General features: G+C 41.9%; 1 protein-coding gene across 1 annotated transcript; it reads left to right on the forward strand.

Moving 5' to 3' along the window:
• The first annotated feature begins 541 nt into the window (after positions 1–541).
• Positions 542–16,547, forward strand: LOC134446288 (E3 ubiquitin-protein ligase TRIM47-like). The gene is made up of 6 exons (XM_063195627.1): positions 542–1,335; positions 1,613–1,708; positions 12,699–12,932; positions 14,808–14,967; positions 15,882–15,938; positions 16,032–16,547. Exons 1-6 carry the CDS (start codon positions 748–750, stop codon positions 16,157–16,159), a joined length of 1,263 nt encoding a protein of 420 aa, XP_063051697.1. The 5' UTR covers positions 542–747; the 3' UTR covers positions 16,160–16,547.
• Positions 16,548–27,236: the final 10,689 nt, after the last annotated feature.

Genomic DNA, 27,236 nt, shown 5'->3' on the forward strand with positions numbered 1-27,236 from the left:
GAGTTAGTGCTTACTTAGAATTCTCAAGAAGAACAACATGTCTCAAAATCTTGTTGCGTCAGTTTGCATGTTTTTGAATAGGACGATCCCCTTGTATCACTTAAAAGGAACTGCAAGCTGTCAGTTCAAGACCTTATGTAAATCATTACATGACCCTGACATCCATGACTCATTTAGAACTGTCCCATTTGTCATGGTCACAGTAGACAGTTGTAACAATCCAGTTTTGACGATGTGACAGTTGTAGTAAAATCTCAAGTGCCGAACACACACAGTCTACAGCAATGGTCAGATCACAAGATGTTGATCCTCATCCCCACCATGTTGAGCCATTTGGTGTTGAGCAGGCTAATGGCAGTAGTCAATCTATCTGTTACTCAAGGTCACAATGCAATGTGATTCTCGGTTCGATGCAATATCAATATATTTTTTAAAAGAAATGAATCATGGTACAATCAATTTGATTCATTTCATTTCTGAGTATTAACACAGGCATTGCTTGTTTAATCATGTGAAGAGAGAAGATTGTTTGACATGACACCAGTAGAGATCTGCATTCTACAGTAAATGTAGCAGCCACCAGGTGGTAGCATTGTTCCATATAACACTGGATGGAGCAACAACTTCCTTGTTGAGTGCACTGAATACGGGAGAAACGAAACTAAAACCTAACTTTTGGCTTGACCGCAGTTCTGTCTTCATCAGAGTAATCAGCCAGACACATTTTAAATAGAGCGATCAAGAAACATGGCAGAAGCTATGTCTACAAATCAGGACCTTTTCACGTGTCCTATTTGCTTGGATGTCCTGAAGGATCCAGCGACTCTTCCATGTGGCCATAACTATTGCCTGGAATGCATTAAGGGCTGCTTGAACCAAGAAGACACGAAGGGAGTTTACAGCTGTCCACAGTGCAGACAGACATTCTCTCCCAGACCCGTCTTAAACAAAAACCATGTTTTTGCTCAGCTAGTGGACCACTTCAAGAGGACTAGGATCCAGACTGCTGTATCAGCTCAATGCTATGCTGAACAAGGTGATGTAGGGTGTGATGTGTGCGCTGGGAGAAAACTCAAAGCTGTGAAGTCGTGTCTGGACTGTCTGTTGTCTTACTGTGATGCTCACTTCAAGGTCCATAATGACCTGCACCCTGGACGCCAGCACAAGGTGGTCGATGCCACAGCTGACCTACAAGACAGAATCTGCAGCCAACATGAAAAACCACTGGAGATATTTTGTCGCACAGACCAAAGTTGTGTCTGTTTTCTCTGTATGGTGGATGAACATAAAGGCCATGACACAATTTCAGCTTCTGCTGGGAGGAAGGAGAAACAGGTAAGGATATTTTCTGGCTGCATTCCTGAAAGTAGGTTGGCTTAGTCTAGCATTGGAAAATGTGTACTTTGAACCAACATTATGCTGCTAAGGTGTGTCTCTGTCATGGGACTGACCTCACAGAGCTTTGAGGAAGTCTGGGGAGATCCAGTGTAATGGGTTCACATTTTCACCAAACATACACAAATAGTATTGGTGTACTCACAGTAAATATATACCAGTTTGACACCTAAATTGTACACAATAGTGCAGTATATGCTGTGTTCCTTCACTATAGACTGATTTGGGAGAGACTCAGAGGAGAATCCAGCTGAGAATCCAGGAGAGAGAGATGAAGTTGCTGGATCTGAGGAAGGCGGTGAAGAGTCTCAAGGTGAGAACTGACCAAGAGGATAGAGGTCATGAAGGACTTTTACATGTCGCCCCAATTTGCAATTTCAACTGCTGCAGCATGTTGTAAAACTTGAAGCAGCTTAAGGTCCAGTCCAATTAGGGCTGCTCGATATTGGGAAATATCAATATCACAATATTTTCATTCAATATTGATATCACGATATTTTCAAATTATATATATTTTCAAAGAAAGCAGTTGCGTGAGGCACACATATCAATATATTACATTCTTGGTTGGATGGGCGTTTATTCTGTTTAGTCTCGGCTATTACTTCTGATGGCAAGTGCTTATTAGTTCATTTGTCTACCGATAGCAGTTGCACCATTAAAATCTTTTGAGTGTGTGCACCCTCAGGTCCCCGTTTGTATCAACAATTCACTTATTTCCTCCATTCAGTAGTGTGAGAGTAGTCATAGGGAAACACACACAGGGTGCTCTGAGTGAGTGTAGGTTAGCTGCAAGTCAGCAGCACTGGCAGTGGCTCACATGGAGAGGGGGAAGGCTCTGTTGCTGTCTCTTTTGGCAGCAGAGGCAACTGACCAATAATATAATATTATGAAATTTGGAATCGATACACTGAAATATCGTTATCACGATAAAAAACATGATATATTGCACAGCCCTAAGTCCAATTCTCTTTGAATGTCAATTTTCAGATCTCTGCACAGTCAACAGTGGAGGAGAGTGAAAGGATGTTTACTGAGATGATCCACTCCATTCAGAAAAGGTGCTCTGAGGTGACAAAGTTGATCAGAGCTCAGGAGGAGGCTGAGGTGAGTCGAGCTGAAGGACTCCTGAAGCAGCTGGAGCAGGAGATTGCTGATCTGAAGAGGACAGAAGCTGAGCTAGGACAGCTTGCACACACAGAGGACCACATCCATTTCCTCAAGGTAAATGTTGACAGATTATTACAGAGAAGACGTTTTTATATCTGGAACATGTTACAGAGGGCCTGGGTCCTGGGACATGTCCCAGTTGAGGGAATCGGTGACTACCTTGACAACTGCAGTGTGTTATTGAATGTACGTTTTAAACAGAAAGTTGATGTCGCTTGTCTACATTTTGCTGTTCAGCACAAGATGTTTGATTCATGATCATGTACGGTATTTAATTACAATTTGTGTGTGGGGGGAAACTATTATCAATCAGGTTCTGTGCCCAGGTGAAAAAGTGGTTCAATTTAGTGCAATAAAAACACGACTGAAGTGTACTTGGCATGTTAAAAGTGCACTCGTACTTTATGTGCTAAGAAGAAGTATGTTTACAATATGCTTATTTAAAGTGTACTTAAAATTAGATGTAATTAAGTTGCTCTCAAAGAAAGTACACTTAGCCAACCATACTTAAAGTGGACTTGGAAGATGTTTGGCTAAAGTGTATTTAGAGGAATATACTAATAGTGTTCTAATAGTGAACTTAGTGAACTTACTAAAAGAGTATTTTTTAAATAACATATTACAATTGCACTTTTTTTAAGTGCACTATGATTATACTTCACTCAAATGTCTTCGAAGTGTGATTTTCTGTAGTGCGCTTTAAAGTAAATCACTTTAACATATTGGAAGTATACTTTTTCTAAGTGTACCATGATTGTACTTCACCCAAATATATTCAAAGTGTGCTTACACAAAGTGCATTTACCCATCATGCACCATCATGCATGTACCATCATGCAATGCACTTCTTGGAGCTACATTTCTCAAACAGAAAGCCATTTATCTCTAAGGAATATCTTTCGTTTGCATGAAAATATTACTCATTGTTATATTCTGCGTTTATTGTAGGTTTTTTTTATTTTATTTTAAGTGGAAAAATGTACCATGTTCCCACCGTCATTACGATGGTCACGTATACGTTCTGGTATATATAGGCTCACACTTCAAGGTTCATCATGGTGAGAGGTAAGTCAGATGTAGTTAACTAAACTAAGAATACTGATTCAAAATGATAGACAAAGTGAAGAACAGTGGCACCAGAATGAATTGAAGTGGGAAGTGAATCTGAAATCTCTGAAAAACTGTGAATGTCAATCAAGCTATGCATGCCTACCAATATTGTGACCTCTGGAAATGTTCAAGTTCTGAGTAACAGTATGGATTATTACATTTCATGTAATTTGGAGTGTACTGTAAACGTACTCCAAGCATACCTGTTAATATAGTTACAATACTTAATTAAATATACTTTTTACAGACTTAAAGTGTTCCAATGTAGTCAAAAGAAGCATGAAGTTAATATACTTTTATTGAACTCCAAGTAACAACACAATTTCATAGAATTGTACTCCAACACAGTCTTAATGGCATACGAATGCATGAAAAGCATGTTTGGAGCATACTTTCAAAAGTATGCTTGTAGTGCACTTAAAGTTGTCCAAAAGTGGTGCCAATTTAGCATCCTCAGTGTGCTGCAAGTGTGCTGAAGTACTGCTCTAGTAGCGCACTTTACATCGCTGAAAATAGTACACTTTGTACTAAGTGCTGTAAAAAAAAGTACACTTTAAGTATATGGGTTTTTCACCTGGGTGACCATCCCACAGTACCTTGGGGTTGTGACCCCCCCACCCTAACTCCCCCTAATAGTATACCCCTACTTGTCATGTCTTTGAGACGAGGGACACATCAGAGTACTAAGATGTGGCGGCACTCCGTCTGGCCTACTGATTGACTCCTCAGACGTCTGGGAGCCTGCAAATTAGAGATAAATGCTAATTATTGTACTATGTATAAACTTTTTCTGTCTTGCAGACCTTTCTGTCCATCAGTGCCTCATCTAAATCTGAAGATCTACCCAGTGTCCATGTGAGTAAAAGAGTCTCTTTTGACGCTGTGGCTAAGTCTGTGTCCACACTAAAGAAACAGCTGGAGGATATGTGCAAGCAGAAGGTCATTGAGATATCAGCATCAGGTTGGTCACATAAGATTGCACACCATATTAACAAATCAGCTATTGTGTTTTTTCTTTGTATTAACACAATGAATATGATGCCAATCTGCCATGGAACATCTATCATTTTGCTGGACAATGGCATATATGATTAAAGGTGCGTGTAGGATGTCGGCCAGAGTAGGTATCGCAACTATGCTACTCATTCAAACTGTGTTGCCTATTGGCAATTTTGATCTTTTTGTGAATATTTACCAAATAATAAACTAATACTAACTCGTAAGACCAAAGTACAGTAAGTTTTGCAGCTATTCAAAATGGTAAATTCAAAATGGTGGACATGGAGAAGATCCATGAAATGTATGAAATGTATGAAAAGTGCAATTTTCTCAGTCATAATGAATACTTGTTTACTTTAATTGCATGGTGGTGGTTGTGGAAAAGGTAACACTTGTGACTGGGCAGCTTGAATTATTGAAATAAACTACTAAAATATTACACAGTGCACCTTTAAAGGATATGTCCACTATTGTCTGCAATTCAATAGAGGGTCCTCACCAGTTCTTTAATGTGTGCTGTTATCTCCGCTATTTGACTGTTGTGAAATAACACCACTGAACACTTGGTGAGTTGCAGCAGTTCTTCCAACCAAATGTTGTGGTTTAAAGAAGAGATATGGACATGCCTATAGACAGCCATTTTATCAGTTGAGACAAAATTCAAATCAACTAAACAACGGAGACAGCAGCAAGCATAAAAAAATGGTGAGGGCCACTCTATTGCATCGCAAACAACTCAGAAAAGTACGAAACGTGCTAAACGGTGGACATATCGTTTAAAATCTATACACACCAATTATGCCATCTTTACTCATTTAGGCTACTGGATCATTTTGGTGTTTGAACTGACATTTTGATGATGGTCTGTTTTGTCTCTGCTTAAACAGTGACCCAAGTCAAGGCAGGCTTTACAGAACCCACAAACCGAGAGGATTTGTTAAAATGTAAGTGCATCACACACACACACACACACACACACACACACACACACACACACACACACACACACACACACACACACACACACACACACGTCACACACTTATGTCATTAGCTTTCCATTGTGTTATTCTCTTTTATCAGTCAGTGACTTCACACTGGATGCAGACACAGCACATTGTGACATCTATCTGTCTGAGGGGAACAAGAGTGCGAGTCAAAAGTGGTGGTCCCAGTCAAAAGATCACCATCCAGATCGATTTGATTAGTGGAATCAAGTACTATGTAAAGAAGGTGTGTCTGGACGCTGCTATTGGGAGGTTGAGTTGGGTGGAAAAGGGTCTGTCTCTGTAGCAGTCTCATATAAAAGCATCAGCAGGAAAGGAGGAGATATTGATAGTGGGTTTGGATATAATGGCAAGTCCTGGAGCCTACAGCTTTATTCACACACATTAAAGCACAATAATGAAGATACTCAACTACCTCAAGTAGCAATCAGCTCCAGAATTGGCGTGTATGTGGACCACAGGGCAGGAACTCTGGCCTTCTACAACATCTCTGGCACAACATTGACCCTCTTGCACAGAGTTCAGACCACTTTCACGGAAACACTCTACCCTGGGTTTAGCCTACATGAGGGATCATCTGTGAAGTTGTTGTAAAGTTATATTACTGTGGTGTCATTAATAGATATGCCATGATTGACACTTATGACACAGTAGATCATACTTTCATAACTTAAATCAACAGCAGTTACTTTTAAGGTTGTATTGGTTGGGGGGCTTAATGTAAAGCATTTGAATCCAAATAATTGTTACCTTGCAATAAGTTGTATTTTCTGAACATATCCAATAAAAAGATTTGATCAAAAATAATAACAATAATGTTCTCATAATTTCAATGCCTCCTCAACTTCTCTTCCCAAGTTCTAATCCTTTGTTGTCTCGTAAGGTAACTGAGGATGAAAACTACTTAGTATAGGCCTATCCAGTGTTAATTTCGTCAACCATGACTATGACTAAAATATTTCGTCAAAGCCCTTTTTTGATTTTCGTCATTTAGACTAAGACTAAGACTAAATTGGGAAGGCAATGACTAAAATATGACTAAGACTAAAATTGATTTTCGTCATTGTGACTAAGACTAAGACTAATTTTTTTAACTGCTGACTAAATTATCACTGGTGTTAAATAAAATAGAGAAAAAGAGAACCAGTGTGTGAAGAAGCTTCATTCTGCACAGTGTGATATATGTTAAAAAGAGAAGCAATGTGTGGAGAAGGCTTATTCTGTACAGTTAATGATATAAAANGAGAAGCAGTGTGTGGAGAAGTTCTATTATGTACAGTGTTGACTAAAATGACTAAAATGACAAAAAATTGACTAAGACTAAAATTGATTTTCGTCATTTAGACAAAGACTAAGACTAAATTGGGAAGACAATGACTGAAATATGACTAAGACTAAAATTGATTTTCGTCATTGTGACTAAGACTACGACTAAATAAGAAAAAGCTGACAAAATTAACACTGGGCCTATCATTACAGAAGCTATTATATGGATGTCTCTATTCACATAAGACACTCATACATGCACGTACCAAAACCAGGAAGATAAGGAAAACTCACGGCAATATCATCTCGTTTTTCTTTTCAAAGGTGAAAGCAGGTTCACTTTTTTTCAGAGCTTTTTTTTTTTGAGAGCAGACATTTCAGGGTGCTGCCTTCACCAGTGCTCTCTATGCTCATGTGAGTAGTAGTGAATATTTTTTTATCCTGACAGATACAGCAGACGTGAATTGTGGGGGATGATACTGTGCGCTGAATACTGTCCACCCAACCCTGTCTCATGCCATTTTGTAGGCGGCAACCCTGTCTCATACCATTTTGTAGTACGGTCACAAAAATAATCTATAACATTTGTGATGCTATTACAAAAAGCCCCGTTTTTTCGTGACTGGGCTACGAATCTACAACCTGTGTATTTCAATGGGCTGTCTGATTCGTAACACCCTTACGAAATCTGTGCCTATTTTTGGTGGACAATGGGTGAACTACTATCACATTGCTTATTAGAAAACAATAGGCAGAAGATACACACACACACACACACACACACACACACAGTGCATTGCAATATGCAACCATGCCTCCTCCACTTCCTCGCCCCGCCTCCTGGCCCCTCCTCCGTGGAGAAAACGATAAAGTTTCCCAGCTGTCACCCTAGCCACAACCACTTTTGAGGGACTGTTTTTCATTCAGCATCCCAATTGTAAATGAGAAGAAGACTACAATTCAGCTTTTGCAAGATATTGAAATATAATGCTGTTGTCAGTGATGTCATCATGACATATTACTTCCTGGTACGAGGAGAGAAGCAAGTGGAGGAGGCAAGTGGAGGAGGCAAGGTCGCATATTGCAACGCACTCACACACACACACACACACTTATGTCATTTGGATTTTATTCTGTTCTTCTCTTTGATCAGATTTTTGTGACTTCACACTGGATGAAGACACTGTACATTGTGACCTCTATCTGTCTGAGAGAAACAAGACTGTGAGCCACGGAAAACATGGAAAACATTGGCCCCGTCCAACTTCTCACCATCCAGATAGATTTGATTGGTGGTGGCAAGTACTATGTAAAGAAGGTGTTTCTGGACGCTGCTACTGGGAGGTTGAGTTGGGTGGAAAAGGGTCTGTCTCTGTAGCGGTCTCATATAAAAGCATCAGCAGGAAAGGAGGAGATAGTGATAGTTGGTTTGGATATAATGGCAAGTCCTGGAGCCTACAGCCTTATTCACACACATTAATGCACAATAATGAAGAAACTGGACTACCTCAAGTAGCAGTCAGCTCCAGAATTGGTGTATATGTCGACCACAGCGCAGGAACTCTGGCCTTCTACAACATCTCTGGCTCAACACTGACCCTCTTGCACAGAGTTCAGACCACTTTCACAGAAACGCTCTACCCTGGGTTTAGCCTAGATGAGGGATCATCTGTGAAGTTGTTGTAAAGTTATATTACTGGTGTCATTAATAGATATGCCATGATTGACACTTATGACACAGTAGATCATACTTTCATAACTTAAAGCAACAACAGTTACTTTTTCAAATTTGGGGGGCTTAATGTAAAGCATTTAATGTCATATTACTGTTACTTTGCAACATGTTTGTATTTTCAGAAAATGTCCAATAAAAATATTTTATCGAAAATAATAATAACAATAATGTTCATAACATAATTTCAGTGCCTCCTCAACTTCTCTTCCCAAGTGCTTGTGCTTCGCAAGGTAACTAGGGATGAAAACGTAGTATTTCATTACAGAATTAGAAGCTATTAAGGATGTTTCTATTCACATTTATGAGTTGATTTAGTGATCATGCAAAGACACCCATAGCCTACGTGGGTGGTTGACGTTTAAGGGCGTAACGCAAAAAAAAAAAAAAAGTTTTTCAAATTCCTGAAAAAAATGATGGATAAAAATTGGAAAAAAATAGAAAAAAATAAAGCACTTAGTGGTCTGTGGAATTTCACCTTATTTTGCCATTTTTGGGAAAATGTGTCCTGCATCAACACATAGCATAGGCATGTCACACCGCAGGAAAATGGAGTCACACCACAGGGAATTCACTGCATTATGGACATTTTAATCCTTTTGTATACATGACTGACATCTGAGCTCATGCTAACTTGATAATGATATTGTGTTTAATCTTAATATGTATTTTCATTCATAAAAAAGTTTTTTTCCTCCTATAAGAGCAGTCACACCACAGGACACCATAAAATGAACCTAAGCATTGCGTGACAGAAAGATTGCAATATGAAGTCATATTAAGAGGTTAAGAGTCACCTTAAACTTCCACAGCACTCTCCAATAACTGAGGTACTGACTGGTTAGGAGCCAGTCTTTAAGACCCCTGTAGTTGGCCTTGCAGCTGTCCATTCACAAACATTGCCATACATGTCACCCCACAGGACGCAATTTGTGTTACGAAATTGAACTTGTAGTTAATATTACTGTCTTGAGTTTTTTCCACATTCACATATCTTAATCTAAAGTTAAGATTTATGCAATCATGCCAAATGCTTCATACATTATTCAAAATGTTGTTGGTTAATTTATATATATATTATTATATATTGTTTCATTAATGTTACAGTCACACCGCAGGAAATTTGACATATAAACCTTTACATAAATCTTAACAAAAATGTTTCTTCTCATCTAAGACTAATATGAAACATAATGTACCACATCTTCTTTCATTGACATTTGTTTTTTAAAGGACAATAACAGTTTTGTAGGTTTTTAACCAATGTTACGAAAAAACAAGGCGTCACGTCTCCCACCTACATGCACATATCAAAACAAGACAGATGGGAAGAAGAGCCTAAAATGAGCATTAAATCACGGCAATGTCATCTTGTTTTTCTTTTCAAAGGTAAAAGCCATTTTTTTTCAGGATTTTTTGTTGTTGACAACAGACATTTCAGGGTGCTGCCTTCATCAGTGCTCTCTGTGCTCACGTGAGAAGTGAGTATTTTGCCATGCTGACAGACACAGCTGAAGACATGAAATGTGGGGGTTGCTATAGTGCGCTGTGTACTGTCCACCAGTGCCGTACATGGCTGGCAGCCCAGGGTTGAGTCTGGCATGGTTCATTTCCCAGCCTTGTCCTGTTTCTCTTCGCCACTACTTTCCTCAAACGGTTGAATTTCCTATCTGGGATAATAATACTTTTTTGACTGTCATGTCATGGGAGGGTTGGGTTGAGTATGATATATTCATATAGCCTTTTGTCCAAAGGGAGAAATTAAACTGCACTATCCAATGAGACCAGGTGCAACCACTCAGTGTTCATACTTGCCATGGTCACTCACAATAGACAAGTGGTAAACACATTGAGATGTGGGTACACATTTCTCACTGACAACTCTTTTGCACTTCTAATTTTAGTGGTCTCTAGGTGGCAGCATTGCTCCATATTATAACTAAGTGGATTCAACAACTTCCTGAATCCTGAATGAAGTCATGAGTCAATAGGCCTACTGGAGAAACGAAACTAAAAGCAATCTTGGATTGACAACAGCTCTGTCGCCATCAGAATTATCCAGAGTTGTGAGAATATGGCTGAAGCAAGTTCTAATCAGGACCTTTTCATGTGTCCTATTTGTTTGGACATTCTGAAGGATCCAGTGACTCTTCACTGTGGCCATAACTATTGCCTGGATTGCATTAAGGGCTGCTGGAACCAAGAAGACACAAAGAGAGTTTACAGCTGCCCACAGTGCAGACAGACTTTCTCTCCCAGACCCGTTTTGAACAAAAATAATGTTCTTGCCGAACTTGTAGACCACTTCAAGAGGACCAGGATCCAGACTGCTGTTCCAGCTCAATGTTATGCTGAACAAGGTGATGTAGGGTGTGATGTGTGCGCTGGGAGAAAACTCAAAGCTGTGAAGTCGTGTCTGGACTGTCTGTTGTCTTACTGTGAGGCTCACTTCAAGGTCCATAATGACCTGCACCCTGGGCGCCAGCACAAGGTGGTCGATGCCACAGCTGACCTACAAGACAGAATCTGCAGCCAACATGAAAAACCACTGGAGATATTTTGTCGCACAGACCAAAGTTGTGTCTGTTTTCTCTGTATGGTGGATGAACATAAAGGCCATGACACCATTTCAGCTTCTGCTGGGAGGAAGGAGAAACAGGTAAGGATATTTTCTGGCTGGATTCCTGAAAGTTGCCAAAGGCTAGCATTGGAAAAGGTGTACTTTGAACAAACACTGCTGCTAAGGTGTGTCTCTGAGTGCGTTGCAATATGCCACCTTGCCTCCTCCACTTGCCTCCTCCACTTGCTTCTCTCCTCTTACCAGGAAGTAATATGTCATGATGACATCACTGACAACAGCATTATATTTCAATATCTTGCAAAAGCTCAATTGTAGAGTCTTTTTCTCATTTGCAATTGGGATGGTGAATGAAAAACAGTCCCTCAAAGGTTGTTGCGGCTATACTGACAACTGGGAAACTTTATCGTTTTCTCCACGGAGGAAGGGCCAGGAGGCGGGACGAGGAGACAAGTGCAAGTGGAGGAGGCAAGGTCGCATATTGCAACGCACTCTGTCATGGGACTGACCCTGCGGAGCTTTGTGGAAGTCTGGCGAGAACCAGTGTAGTGGTGGGTTCACATTTTCACCAAACATACACAAATAGTATTGGTGTAATCATTAAATATCTACTAGTTTGACACCTAAATTGTACATTATATACAGCATGCTATGTTCCTTTACTGTAGACTGATTTGGGAGAGACTCGGAGGAGATTCAAGCTGAGAATCCAGGAAAGACAGAAGGAGTTGCAGGAGCTGAGGAAGACGGTGAAGAGTCTGAAGGTGAGAACTGACCAAGAGGATAGAGGTTATGAAGGACTTTTACACATCTCCCCAATTTGCAATTTCAACTGCTGCAGCATGTTGTAAAACTTGAAGCAGCTTAAGGTCCTGTCTAATTAGGGCTGCTCGATATTGGGAAATATCAATATCACAATGTTTTCATTCAATATTGATATCACAATATTTGCAAACGATATATATTTTTTAAAGAAAGCCGTTGCGTGAGGCATATATCAATATATTACATTCTTGGTTGGATGGGCGTTTATTCTGTTTAGTCTCGGCTATTACTTCTGATGGCAATTGCTTATTAGCTCATTTGTCTACCGATAGCAGTTGCACCATCAAGATTTTTTGAGCATGCGCTCCCTCAGATCCCTGTTTGTACCAACAATTCACTTCTTTCCTCCATTCACTAGCGTGAGAGTACAGTAGTCATAGGGAAACACACACAGGGTGCTCTGAGTGAGGGTAGGTTAGCTGTAAGTCAGCAGCGCTGGCAGAGGCTCACGTGGAGGGGAAAGCCCTGTTGCTGTCTCTTTTGGCAGCAGAGGCAACTGACCAATAATATAATATTATGAAATTTGGAATCGATACACTGAAATATCGTTATCGTGATAAAAATATGATACATTGCACAGCCCTAAGTCCAATCATGTTTGAATGTCCATTTTCAGAACTCTGCGCAGTCAACAGTGGAGGAGAGTGAAAGGATGTTTACTGAGATGATCCACTCCATTCAAAAAAGGTGCTCTGAGGTGACAAAGTTGATCAGAGCTCAGGAGGAGGCTGAGGTGAGTCGAGCTGAAGGACTCCTGAAGCAGCTGGAGCAGGAGATTGCTGATCTGAAGAGGAAAGACGCTGAGCTGGGGCAGCTTGCACACACAGAGGACCACATCCATTTCCTCAAGGTAAATGTTGACAGATTATTATAGAGAAGACATTTTTATATCTGGAACATGTTACAGAGGACCTGGGACATGTCCCAGTTGAGGGAATCAGTGACTACCTTGACAACTACAGTGTGTTACTGAATGTACGTTTTTGACAGAAAGTTGATGTCCCTTGTCTACATTTCGCTGTTCAACACAAGATGTTTGATTCATGGTCATGTATGGTATTTACATACAATTTGTGTGTGGGGGGAAACTATTATCAATCAGGTTCTGTGCCCAGGTGAAAAAGTGGTTCAATTTAGTGCAATAAAAACACGACTGAAGTGTACTTAGCATGTTAAAAGTGCACTCGTACTTTATATGCTAAGAAGAAGTATGTTTACAATATGCTTATTTAAAGTGTACTTAAAATTAGATGTAATTAAGTTGCTCTCAAAGAAAGTACACTTAGCCAACCATACTTAAAGTGGACTTGGAAGATGTTTGGCTAAAGTGTATTTAGAGGAATATACTAATAGTGAACTTAGTGAACTTACTAAAAGAGTATTTTTTAAATAACATATTACAATTGCACTTTTTTTAAGTGCACTATGATTATACTTCACTCAAATGTCTTCGAAGTGTGATTTTCTGTAGTGCGCTTTAAAGTAAATCACTTTAACATATTGGAAGTATACTTTTTCTAAGTGTACCATGATTGTACTTCACCCAAATATATTCAAAGTGTGCTTACACAAAGTGCATTTACCCATCATGCACCATCATGCATGTACCATCATGCAATGCACTTCTTGGAGCTACATTTCTCAAACAGAAAGCCATTTATCTCTAAGGAATATCTTTCGTTTGCATGAAAATATTACTCATTGTTATATTCTGCGTTTATTGTAGGTTTTTTTTATTTTATTTTAAGTGGAAAAATGTACCATGTTCCCACCGTCATTACGATGGTCACGTATACGTTCTGGTATATATAGGCTCACACTTCAAGGTTCATCATGGTGAGAGGTAAGTCAGATGTAGTTAACTAAACTAAGAATACTGATTCTAAATGAAAAATGATAGACAAAGGGAAGAACGGCGACACAAGAATGAATTGAAGTGGGAAGTGAATCTGAAATCTCTGAAAAACTGTGAATGTCAATCAAGCTATGCATGCCTACCAATATTGTGACCTCTGGAAATGTTCAATGTTCAAGTTCTGAGTAACAGTATGGATTATTACATTTCATGTAATTTGGAGTGTACTGTAAACGTACTCCAAGCATACCTGTTAATATAGTTACAATACTTAATTAAATATACTTTTTACAGACTTAAAGTGTTCCAATGTAGTCAAAAGAAGCATGAAGTTAATATACTTTTATTGAACTCCAAGTAACAACACAATTTCATAGAATTGTACTCCAACACAGTCTTAATGGCATACGAATGCATGAAAAGCGTGTTTGGAGCATACTTTCAAAAGTATGCTTAGTGCACTTAAAGTTGTCCAAAAGCGGTGCCAATTTAGCATCCTCGGTGTGCTGCAAGTGTGCTGAAGTACTGCTCTAGTAGTGCTTCAGCACACTAATAGTGCAACGAAGCGCACTTTACATCGCTGAAAATAGTACACTTTGTACTAAGTGCGGTAAAAAAAAAGTACACTTTAAGTATATGGGTTTTTCACCTGGGTGACCATCCCACAGTACCTTGGGGTTGTGACCCCCCCACCCCAACTCCCCCTAATAGTATACCCCTACTTATCATGTCTTTGAGACGAGGGACACATCAGAGTACTAAGATGTGGCACTCCCTCTGGCCTACTGATTGACTCTTCAGACGTCCGAAAGCCTGCAAATTAAGAAATGCAAATTATTTTACTATGTATGAACTTTTTCTGTCTTGCAGACCTTTCTGTCCATCAGTGCCGCATCTAAATCTGAAGACCTACCCAGTGTCCATGTGAGTGAAAGAGTCTCTTTTGACGCTGTGGCGAAGTCTGTGTCCACACTAAAGAAACAGCTGGAGGATATGTGCAAGCAGAATGTCATCAAGATATCAGCATCAGGTTGGTCACATAAGATAGCATTGCACACCATATTAACAAATTAGCTGTTTTTTCTTTGTATTAATGAATATGATGACAGTCTGCCATGGAACATCTATCATTTTGCTGGACAATGGCATATATGATTAAAGGTGCACCGTGTAGGATGTTGGCGAGAGTAGGTATCGCAACTATGCTACTCATTCAAACTGTGTTGCCTATTGCCAATTTTGATCTTTTCATGCATATTTACCAAATAAAAAACTTAATATTAACTAGTAAGACCAAAGTACAGTAAGTTTTCCAGCTAAAAATGTCTTTGTCAGTAAATTCAAAAAGGCGGACATGGAGAAGATCCACCTTTTTATGTATGAAAAGTGTTATTTTCTCAGTCATAATGAATACTTGTTTACTTTAATTGCATGGTGGTGGTTGTGGAAAAGGTAACACTTGTGACTGGGCAGCTTGAATTATTGAAATAAACTACTAAAATATTACACAGTGCACCTTTAAAGGATATGTCCACTATTGTCTGCAATTCAATAGAGGGTCCTCACCAGTTCTTTAATGTGTGCTGTTATCTCCGCTATTTGACTGTTGTGAAATAACACCACTGAACACTTGGTGAGTTGCAGCAGTTCTTCCAACCAAATGTTGTGGTTTAAAGAAGAGATATGGACATGCCTATAGACAGCCATTTTATCAGTTGAGACAAAATTCAAATCAACTAAACAACGGAGACAGCAGCAAGCATAAAAAAATGGTGAGGGCCACTCTATTGCATTGCAAACAACTCAGAAAAGTACTAAACATGCTAAACAGTGGACATATTGTTTAAAATCTACACACACCCATTATGCCATCTTTACTCATTTGCTGGATAATTTTGGTGTTTCAACTGTCATTTTGATAATGATGTTTTGTCTCTTAAACAGTGACCCAAGTCAAGGTAGGCTTTACAGAACCCACAAACCGAGAGGATTTGTTAAAATGTAAGTGAAGAGGACACACACACACACACACACACACACTTATGTCACACACTTATGTCATTTGCCTTCCATTGTGTTCTTCTCCTTGATCAGATTCTTGTGACTTCACACTGGATGCAGACACAGCACATTGTGACATCTATCTGTCTGAGGGGAACAAGAGTGCGAGCTACAGAAAACCAGTGCACCTTTCATTTTACCATCCAGATCGATTTGATTAGTGGAATCAAGTACTATGTAAAGAAGGTGTGTCTGGACGCTGCTATTGGGAGGTTGAGTTGGGTGGAAAAGGGTCTGTCTCTGTAGCAGTCTCATATAAAAGCATCAGCAGGAAAGGAGGAGATATTGATAGTGGGTTTGGATATAATGGCAAGTCCTGGAGCCTACAGCTTTATTCACACACATTAAAGCACAATAATGAAGATACTCAACTACCTCAAGTAGCAATCAGCTCCAGAATTGGCGTGTATGTGGACCACAGGGCAGGAACTCTGGCCTTCTACAACATCTCTGGCACAACATTGACCCTCTTGCACAGAGTTCAGACCACTTTCACAGAAAAGATCTACCCTGGGTTTTACATATCTGAGGGATCATCTGTGAAGCTGTTGTAAAGTTATATTTCTGTGGTGTCATGAATAGATTTGCCATGATTGACACCACACGTACAGTATGACACGATATAAGCATATATATCATTATCATACTTTCGGTCATCTGCGATTTTGTCCGATATATCATACTTTCATAACTTAAAGCAACAGCAGTTACTTTTTCAAATTTTCCGTGGTGGGTAAGGTTGTATTGATTGGGGGGCTTAAGGTAAAGCATTTGAATCCAAATATGTTTTTCTTTGCAATAAGTTGTATTTTCTGAAAATGTCCAATAAAAAGATTTCATAAAAAAATCGAGCAACCTGCGTTAGTTCTGGCAGACCATGTAGTCCCTCATGAATAGTAATAATAATAATAATAATAATAATTGTATTTGTATAGCACTGTGCCATACAAGGCATGTAACTCAAAGTGCTTAACAAATGGGAAAAAAAAATTGTTAGAGATGGATTTAAAAGGAGAGGTATAGAGGAGAGGCAGAAATAGCAGGAAGGCAGAGGAAGAAGAGATAGACAGAGATTGTAGAGTCATAAGGTCAATGTAGGTTAGGACCAGGATTCTTAGATGCGTAAGGTCCATAGTGGCTGGGCCTATCATAAGTCATAGATAGTCACACAGAGATTGGGCGCTCAGGTCCGGCCCCTGATGGCATGGGTGAGGAAAAACTCCCTTTCGCTTGATTCATAGTTTGCAAGGGGGAAAAAAAAGCTCTGTGAGGTCTGAGAAAAAAAAACCCTATAGTCAGGAAGAAACCTCAGGCAGAGACCAGCGGCCACCTAGGGGAGCCCCCTGCCAGGGCTGGTTGCGAGTAGTAAGGGCGCTGCGGCAGCTGGGACACTATGACGCCTTGGCAGCTAGGAGTTGGCAAGGATGAAGAGGTGGGTCTTCAGCTGCTTCTTGAAGGAGTCGACGGAGGGGGCTGATCGGATCTCGATGGGGAGGGCGTTCCATCTCTTGGGCGCATAGCAGGCAAACGCGGCGTCGCCGATCTTCTTTTGCGGGGGGGGGTTGGGGGTCCTTAGTAGCTTGGCATCAGTGGACCTGAGAGCTCGAGCAGGGGCATAAAAAGAGAGCATGTCTGAGATATAACTAGGGGCAAGTCCATTTAATGCTTTAAATACTGTGAGCAGAATCTTAAAGTCGATTCTGTATGAGACAGGTAACCAGTGCAGGTCTGCCAAGACAGGAGAGATGTGCTCTCTCATTCTGGTTCTTGTTAGGATTCTTGCCGCAGAATTTTGAATGAGTTGCAATTTGTCAATTAATTTTTTTGGGAGACCAGAGAAGAGAGAATTGCAGTAGTCTATCCTACTGGTGACAAAGGCATGAATAAGTTTCTCAGCGTCTTGTCGGGGGGCCAAGCCGCGCACTTTGCTGACATTTCTAAGATGGAAAAAAGCAGATTTTGTTATCTTGTTGATGTGAGGCTCAAAGCTCAAATCCGAGTCTATGACCACACCTAGGCTAGTAACCTTATCTTTAATGTGCATGCTTAGGTCACCTAGGCTTGAGTGGAGTTTTGCACGTTTTTTTCTTAGGCCCAATGAGCAACACTTCAGTTTTATCCTCATTTAATTTTAGGAAGTTACTGTTCATCCAATCTGTGATGGCAGACATGCATTTAGTCAAGGCATGAATGGCAGTGGTTTGGCTGGGCTCGACAGAGATATATAGTTGAGTGTCATCGGCATAGCTATGAAAATCAACATTGTGCTCTCTGATGATGGAGCCCAGGGGCAACATATAGAGAGAGAAGAGGAGAGGGACCAAGCAACTACCCTGAGCAACTCCAAAAGGCACATCATACTTGTTGGAGACGTATTCTCCGATGGTGACAAAAAACTGCCTTCCTGTAATATATGTTTTGAACCACTCTAAGACGTGACCGGACAATCCTACCCAAGATTCAAGGCGGTTATGCCTTGATTGACACATATGACACGGTATATCATACTTTCATGACTTAAAGCAATGGCAATTACTTTTTCAAGTTTTCTCCGGGTGAGGTGGTTGTATTGGTTGGGGGGTGGGTGCTTAAGGTAAAACATTTGAATCCATATAACCGTTACTTTGCAATATGTTTGTATTTTCTGAGAATGCCCAATAAAAATATTAATCAAAAATAAGAACAATAATGTTCTGAACATAATTTCAATGCCTCCTCAACTTCTCTTTGTCGTTTGTTGTCTCGTAAGGCATGGCACACACACACACACGCACACACACACACACACACACACACACACACACACATGAACATGGACACACATTAAAAGCCTCCTCCAGTGTTCTCCTGGGATTGCTGTATTTATATTTCCAAATTATTCTGTCTCCTCCTCCTCCTGTCTCCAGGTGGTGTAATAAATCCATGAACTACATATTATTGGAAAGCATAGACTCTGAAGAATACATTTAGCACTACTTTACAAAGGTTTGAACATATTGTATGTACATTATTATCAATTTATTACACAACGTCACCTTTCAAATTTGACCCCCCCAAAGCACCCCCTGTCTGACGTCTCCCTATCATGATGAGTGGACATCCAAACATGAACATAGACTAGATGTGTTCCCAAATGCATCACATGAATCTCAATGTTGTGGGGATTATTTAGGGGTTTATTGGTGGGAAAACATGGGAAGGAAAGACACAATGGAATGCAGGAAGCACACACAGAAACAGGACACAAGGGACAGATACAAAGTGGGACAACTCGGAAGACAGGTGGACATGCAGGGTCGAATAAATGCACAGGCTAGATATGGGACACTATGACGCCTTGGCAGCTAGGAGTTGGCAAGGATGAAGAGGTGGGTCTTCAGCTGCTTCTTGTAGGAGTCGACGGAGGTGGCTGATCGGATCTCGATGGGGAGGGCGTTCCATCTCTTGGGCGGATAGCAGGCAAACGCGGCGTCGCCGATCTTCTTTTGCGGGGGGGTGGGGGTCCTTAGCAGCTTGGCATCAGTGGACCTGAGAGCTCGAGCAGGGGCATAAAAAGAGAGCATGTCTGAGATATAACTAGGGGCAAGTCCATTTAATGCTTTAAATACTGTGAGCAGAATCTTAAAGTCGATTCTGTATGAGACAGGTAACCAGTGCAGGTCTGCCAAGACAGGAGAGATGTGCTCTCTCATTCTGGTTCTTGTTAGGATTCTTGCCGCAGAATTTTGAATGAGTTGCAATTTGTCAATTAATTTTTTTGGGAGACCAGAGAAGAGAGCATTGCAGTAGTCTATCCTACTGGTGACAAAGGCATGAATAAGTTTCTCAGCGTTTTGTCGGGGGGCCAAGCCGCGCACTTTGTTGACATTTCTAAGATGGAAAAAAGCAGATTTTGTTATCTTGTTGATGTGAGGCTCAAAGCTCAAATCCGAGTCTATGACCACACCTAGGCTAGTAACCTTATCTTTAATGTGCATGCTTAGGTCACCTAGGCTTGAGTGGAGTTTTGCACGTTTTTTTCTTAGGCCCAATGAGCAACACTTCAGTTTTATCCTCATTTAATTTTAGGAAGTTACTGTTCATCCAATCTGTGATGGCAGACATGCATTTAGTCAAGGCATGAATGGCAGTGGTTTGGCTAGGCTCGACAGAGATATATAATTGAGTGTCATCGGCATAGCTATGAAAATCAACATTGTGCTCTCTGATGATGGAGCCCAGGGGCAACATATAGAGAGAGAAGAGGAGAGGGCCCAAGCAACTACCCTGGAGTCCGTTTCTCGATTCTTGCCTTTGCTAACCGTCTTAAGTCGGTCTTGAGTTGGTCGTAAGTTGCTCTTGAGTTGGTCTTAAGTTGCTCTTGAGTTGATCTTAAGTTGGTCTTTAGACGCAAGACCGACCGAAGTCGCGACCAACCTTTGGACGTACGTACGTACGTTCTCAGACACGAGGAAGTCTTCGGAAATGTTTGGAGCACAGACATCATATATGATGTCTGTGGCTTGGAGTGTCTCGCCTCAGCTCGGCTGCATTGGTCGCAATCAAAGTAGTGACGGCGTCATGATTCACGTGGCTGTCAGATACAATAATTACAACGCTATCAAAGTCCACAAATCTTTGTCAACACAACCGTGCCCTCAAAACCATCCCTCGTCGACAGCAGAAACCAAATAATGCATGTCGCAATGTCTTATATTTTATTCCGGTTTTGCTAAATCAATTTACGATAAGTCTTCAGTAACTTCTCTCAGAAACCGGTGGTTGGTGGATGAGTGGTTGTCATGCCTTGCCGGAGGGTAATAGCAATGATTCTAGACCCGAAGGGATAAATGTATGCATGGACTTTTAAATCTCTAACATCCATAATATTCTCCTCTGAGTCCGCTTGAGTTCTAATTTTCACAATATGTTGTCGCAGTGGGAAACAAATACCCACGCGCGCACAACGTGGTCGGATTGCGCACACATTGTGAACATTTCTACTATGTCATTGTTGTCTATAGACTACGCTACACGAACTCCAACCCATCGCAACCCTGGGGGAAAAAAATGCAGCTTTATAATGTGAGGATAGCCTACTCTGAAAGGCATGCGACATCACATTGGGATCATTTGAATCATTGCACATTTACTTAACGCGGCCCGCTGTCATATGCGCGAGGCAGAGGGTTGAGAATATGGACACACACACACACACACACACAGAGAGATATGTCGCGCTGTCTTTGGGTCTCTGTTTTGGGTCAGATATGTGTAACCTACGTTGTTACCCATGTCTCTACCTTGAAGTGACGAACTGGTTGCTTGGGGCTTTTTACGACGATGGAAGAAAGGAGGGACAGCTGTGAAGGTGGTTGCTGGAGAAAGCGCGGTCTTACTGTAGTTGAAGTAATTTTTAAAAAGGCTTCAACTGTGGATACCCCGAGGGATGCCTTCATTGCGCTCTTCAGTGCGAGAGGGCACCAAGTTAAGTCATTTCCCTTTGAACAACCACACAGAGTGGACAGTTCAATGCTGCTTGAAATGATAACTGAAAGGAGTCGAGAAATAATAACAAAAAAATATTTGTCTGTTTGTCGTCTTTCTGCCAGCACGTCTTTATGCGCGACGGCTACAAGAAAAACAATTGCCATTATGACCTTTACGCGTAAAGATGTGCAGGAAGGGATGATGCACGGAGGGTCCGTCAAACACAGTACACATGACATCTCCATGAAAGTCGTTAAATACTACCAATAACCAAATGTCGGTCTACATATCACTGTAGCATAATCACTCCAAATAACTACACAGAAATGGCCTTTGAAAGCGTGATGGCATGTATACGCCTACTATCCTAATTCTCACTTGCTGGTGGTAACTGGTAACATATCCATTTCGGCTGAATTTTAAATTAAGCGCAGGTGCCTTATCTGCACAACAGTATATCCAGTATATCCACTTCCACTCATCTCTCTCTCTCTCTCTCTCTCTCTCTCTCTCTCTCTCTCTCTCTCTCTCACTGTGTGTGTGTGTGTGTGTGTGTGTGTGTGTGTGTGTGTGTGTGTGTGTGTGTGTGTGCGTGCGTGCGTGCGCGCGCGCGCGCGCGCGCATCCAGGCTGGCGCGCGCGCAATTCGGGCATATTCGCAACTCTCTGCCTCCTCTCCCTCGTGCGCAGTGACAGTGGACCGTGTGGCTGACGCCATTGCGAAGTTATTTGGCGCGATTTTATTGTGCAGTGATATGTACAGCGACATTTGGTTATTGGGGTGGATTTTGGGGGCATGATTGTCTTCACAGGTATTTAACGACTTTCATAAAGATGTCATGTGTAGCCTACTGTGTTTGACGCAACTTTCAATCTTCCTGCACATCTTCAGGCACAATGCTCATAATGGCAATTATTTTTCTTGTGGCCTACGTTGGACGTAAGGACTTGCTGGCAGGAAGACGGCATACACAACCAAATATATTTGAAATTCTCTAATCATTGGACATTTTGTGTGGTAAAAGTTAGACGCTTGTGCACTTGGTGGCAGTAATCAATCACTGTCACTTGAACTCTGCCTGAACCTGCCCCAATACGCTGAAATGTCAGGAGCAAGACCAACTTAAGAACAACTTAAGAACAACTTAAGACCAACTCAAGACCAAGCCGGAAGACTGTCTTACGAGCGACTTAAGACCTTGGTTACAACGTTGGTCTTAAGAACGAACAAAATGGCTAACGTCGTTAGCAAAGGCACTGTCGAGAAACGACCCCCTGAGCAACTCCAAAAGGCACATCATACTTGTTGGAGACGTATTCTCCGATGGTGACAAAAAACTGTCTTCCTGTAATATATGTTTTGAACCACTCTAAGACGTGACCGGACAAGCCTACCCAAGATTCAAGGCGGTTATGCCTTGATTGACACATATGACACGGTATATCATACTTTCATGACTTAAAGCAATGGCAATTACTTTTTCAAGTTTTCTCCGGGTGAGGTGGTTGTATTGGTTGGGGGGTGGGTGCTTAAGGTAAAACATTTGAATCCATATAACTGTTACTTTGCAACATGTTTGTATTTTCAGAAAATGTCAAATAAAAATATTCATCAAAAATAAGAACAATAATGTTCTGAACATAATTTCAATGCCTCCTCAACTTCTCTTTGTCGTTTGTTGTCTCGTAAGGCATGGCACACACACACACACACGCACACACACACACACACACACACACACACACATGAACATGGACACACATTAAAAGCATCCTCCATTGTTCTCCTGGGATTGCTGTATTTATATTTCCAAATGATTCTGTCTCCTCCTCCTCCTCTCTCCAGGTGGTGTAATAAATCCATGAACTACATATTATTGGAAAGCATAGACTCTGAAGAATACATTTAGCACTACTTTACAAAGGTTTGAACATATTGTATGTACATTATTATCAATTTATTACACAACGTCACCTTTCAAATTTGACCCCCCCAAAGCACCCCCTGTCTGACGTCTCCCTATCATGATGAGTGGACATCCAAACATGAACATAGACTAGATGTGTTCCCAAATGCATCACATGAATCTCAATGTTGTGGGGATTATTTAGGGGTTTATTGGTGGGAAAACATGGGAAGGAAAGACACAATGGAATGCAGGAAGCACACACAGAAACAGGACACAGGGGACAGGTACAAAGTGGGAGAACTTGGAAGAAAGGTGGACATGCAGGGCCAGATAAATGCACAGGCTAGATATGGCTGCAGCCTAGGGGGCCCCAAGTGTACATTATGAAGACTTTTTTGCATGGTGCGTGTTTATAGTCCTCCCGTCAAAACGGCATCTCATGAGGAGCCGTGGAGCTTGCCACATGGAAATAGTGACATAAAATAGCCTTTTTGGCTTTTTACAAAATGGGTCAATAATGCCGTCAGCACAAAAAACAGTTCCTTGACAACTCATTCCTTGGCCAAGGACTGGAGTTACTGTAGCCTGTTAGTGCAGATGGGGTCGCCGGCCGGGCCTATTCAGTATTTGCTGGAAATACTCAACTACAACATAACAACATTGCTATGACAATACCCAGTGCCTTAAGTAACAAATTAAGACATAGCAATTACAATTTTAGTGAGGGTAAGGTTATAACATGGGCTCTGTACTAAGGGGTTAAAGAACAAAATTGCTTGACCAAAATCTATGTCTATTCTACTGTAAAGCCACGCCTCGGTATAACGAACGCTAGTGGGCAAGAGCCTTTCAATGAAACAGCAAGAGTGTTCATCAGGGCTGGCCTGGGACAAAAAATCAGGTCGGGCATATTCAGCCAAGACCGGTCCACCAGGTACTGAGCGAGACAATGAAGCCTGTGACAATGTTTTTTAGTCATCCACCACAAGCTATTTTGACCACAACAGGCAAAATGAATATTCAAATTTGACTCGGACAGGGCCTCGTTTCCCGATAACGATGGTTCTTAGCCTTACGTGTGTCGTTAACCAGTGATCCTACTAATGTTCTTAGATTTCCTACGACTGTTTCCCAAAGACACTCGTACATGAACGCGCATGCACAGCCTCTAAGATCATTCGTAGCGTCGCTCTTAAGGATCGCTGTCCACATATGTGGTGCTGAAGTGTCCTCGGAGTGAACTGCGCCGTCATGCTGCTAAACCATTTACAAAATGTAAGGCGTGTGTCAGTATCAAAAGTTGTTTTATAAAAGGGTGGGACTAAATTTGTAGCAGTTTGCAACTATCGACAGGAGTTATTGTTGGCAAATGAAATAAAATGCACACACACAATGAAATCATGCAAAACCACGAGCTACGCCGTTAAACCAGGCAAAGCGCGTGCAGTTGGCTATCGTGTCTTTTCTGCGTCGCCTTCCCTTTCTTAGGGTACTTGAAAATGAAAGAGGGCGCAACGACTCGCTGACCGTTTTTCTTTTTTTTAATGTTTCGGTAGTGACCTTCCGACATCACCACTCTTGTCTCTGGTCGCCGAAGCCCCCTATTTATTTTGCGTGTGGATGCCTTGTTCTTGTTCACGAAGCACCCAAATTATGATTGATCACAGTTTAATAATGCCCTGATTTATCAAACACAGCTGAACTATTTTACTGCCTGTAAAATATTTTCCAAACACATTGCTTTTATTTTATACACTTACACAATTAATGTTACCTTCTTATTTTCGTTACAGTGTCAACTGTGGTGCCATGATATTTACACTCCCGTCTTAAAACATCAACTTGAAGCGCAAGTTTCCTCTTTTCCTGTGGGTGTCTCCACTGTGCCATGCCACTCGCGTCTTAAAACAGCAATCTTATGCGCAAGTTTCTTCTTTTCCCTTCATATCCTGTGGGTGTCTCCACTGTGCCATGCCGTTACGATCAATCTTAGCGCGTTAAGACTACTCCAGATCACTCGTGGATTTCTCTTAGAGTTACGTGTCAACCTGCGATGGTTCTTTGCTAAGTTGGCTTTGGGAAACGCTCCGTGAGCTCTACGATGGTGTTATGTGTGAACTTAAGTAGCACGTAGCGTTAAGTAGTACTTAAGGCCCTTTCGGAAACGAGGCCCAGGTCAGTTGTAGCAGCAGGAGGACTGATACCACTACACTGAGGGGAGGACCATGCCGAAATCATCAACAGTCCACCGGGCAAATGCCCTGTTTGCCATATGGCCAATCCAGCTATGGCGTTCATAACTCCTTATTCGCAAGCCTCTACAAATCACGTTCGGGAGACCATGAATATTATATGGATTTAGAGGGGGGACAGACGACAGAGACAAGAGGGAGAGAGAGGAGAACAAGGAGAGGACAAGAGGGAGGATGGAGGACAGAGGATCGGCACAAATAGGGACAGACGAGGGGTGACAGGGGACAGGCACACAGGGACAGAGAGAGGGTTCAACTTCAGTCGGCCATTGCAGACCTCCTGAAACATGACAGGAGGCTGCAGCTGGAGCTCCCTCCTCTCTCACGCCTCTCTCTCCTCCTGCCTCTCAGCCTCCCTCTTCTCCTCTTTGGCCCTCTGCTTGTCTGCCTTCTCTGTCTCTTTTCTCTCCTTGTCATCTCTCTTCTTCTGTGCCTGGGTGTCGAAGGTGGTGGCGGAGCACTGGGTGGTGGTCATCCGGAGGAGGGTGGCCTGATGGTGCACCTCCTGGGCCTGCTGAGCCATCTGCAGGAGGCAGGCCTGGAGCCTCCGACGCTCCTCCTCCTTGGCGGCCTCGGCAGCAGCCTGCAGCAGCAAGGCCCTATCTACGCTGTGATCTGTGGTGGCCATCCGGAGGAGGGTGGCCTGATGGTGCACCTCCTGGGCCTGCAGAGCCATCTGCAGGAGGCAGGCCTGGAGCCTCCGACTCTCCTCCTCCTCCCTTGCGGCCTCGGCAGCAGCCAGCAGCCACTTGGCCTCATCGGCCTCATTGGAGGCAGTCAGGCCACTGCGGTAGACACACACACACACACACACTGTGATCTACACTATACTGTACTCTATACTGCACTGTGCTTTATTTCCTCTGCCAGGAGGTTATGTGACCGCACGAGTTGTGTGTTGGTTTTGTAGGTCTTGCTCTTTGCTTGTTCGTGTGTTCGCTGCTATTTCATGGGCTGCCACACGGTGTGCTAGTTGAACTGAGCACCAAGCACTAGGGTCGTTCATGATGAAATCGTGCTGCTTTTGCCAAGCGGCGAGCATGCCCACTACGTGCAGTGTGAAGCATCCTGGTTAGAATTTCTGTCCAGGACGCGGCATATGGGAGTGACCTCTGCCTTGCAGTCATGTCACATAGCGTCGCGGGAACAAATAGGCTTGTTCGTGACGAGGCAGTGCTGCTTTTGCTAAGCAGCAGGCATGCACACTTTTCCAGTTTCTAACCAGAATGCATCAAACTGTCAAAGTGTGCATGCCCGCTGCCTAGCAAAAGCAGCAGCACTGCTTTATCATGAACGAGCCTAATGTTTTGCTAAGCAGCGGCGCAGCCAGGTAAGAGCAGCTCTGGCATGGGACCTCCTCCATGCCGGTAATCTACCCTGATTGGCATTCATCTATCTGACGTAAATTGCGGGTGTACTACACCAATCACCATCAACTAAATAGCCCACGTGAGGAACGTATTTGGCATACGGCTGGTACAACTCTATCTACTATATAGTCATGAAATTAACTATGGTTGTTTTTGTTTTTGTCTGACTGTTTGTTTTCAATCAGAGCATGAGTAAGGCAAAAGTTTTTGGAACTCAAATGTGGAACAGATTACCAAC

Source organism: Engraulis encrasicolus, chromosome 3, assembly GCF_034702125.1.
Source record: "Engraulis encrasicolus isolate BLACKSEA-1 chromosome 3, IST_EnEncr_1.0, whole genome shotgun sequence".
NCBI classification, from domain to species: domain Eukaryota; kingdom Metazoa; phylum Chordata; class Actinopteri; order Clupeiformes; family Engraulidae; genus Engraulis; species Engraulis encrasicolus.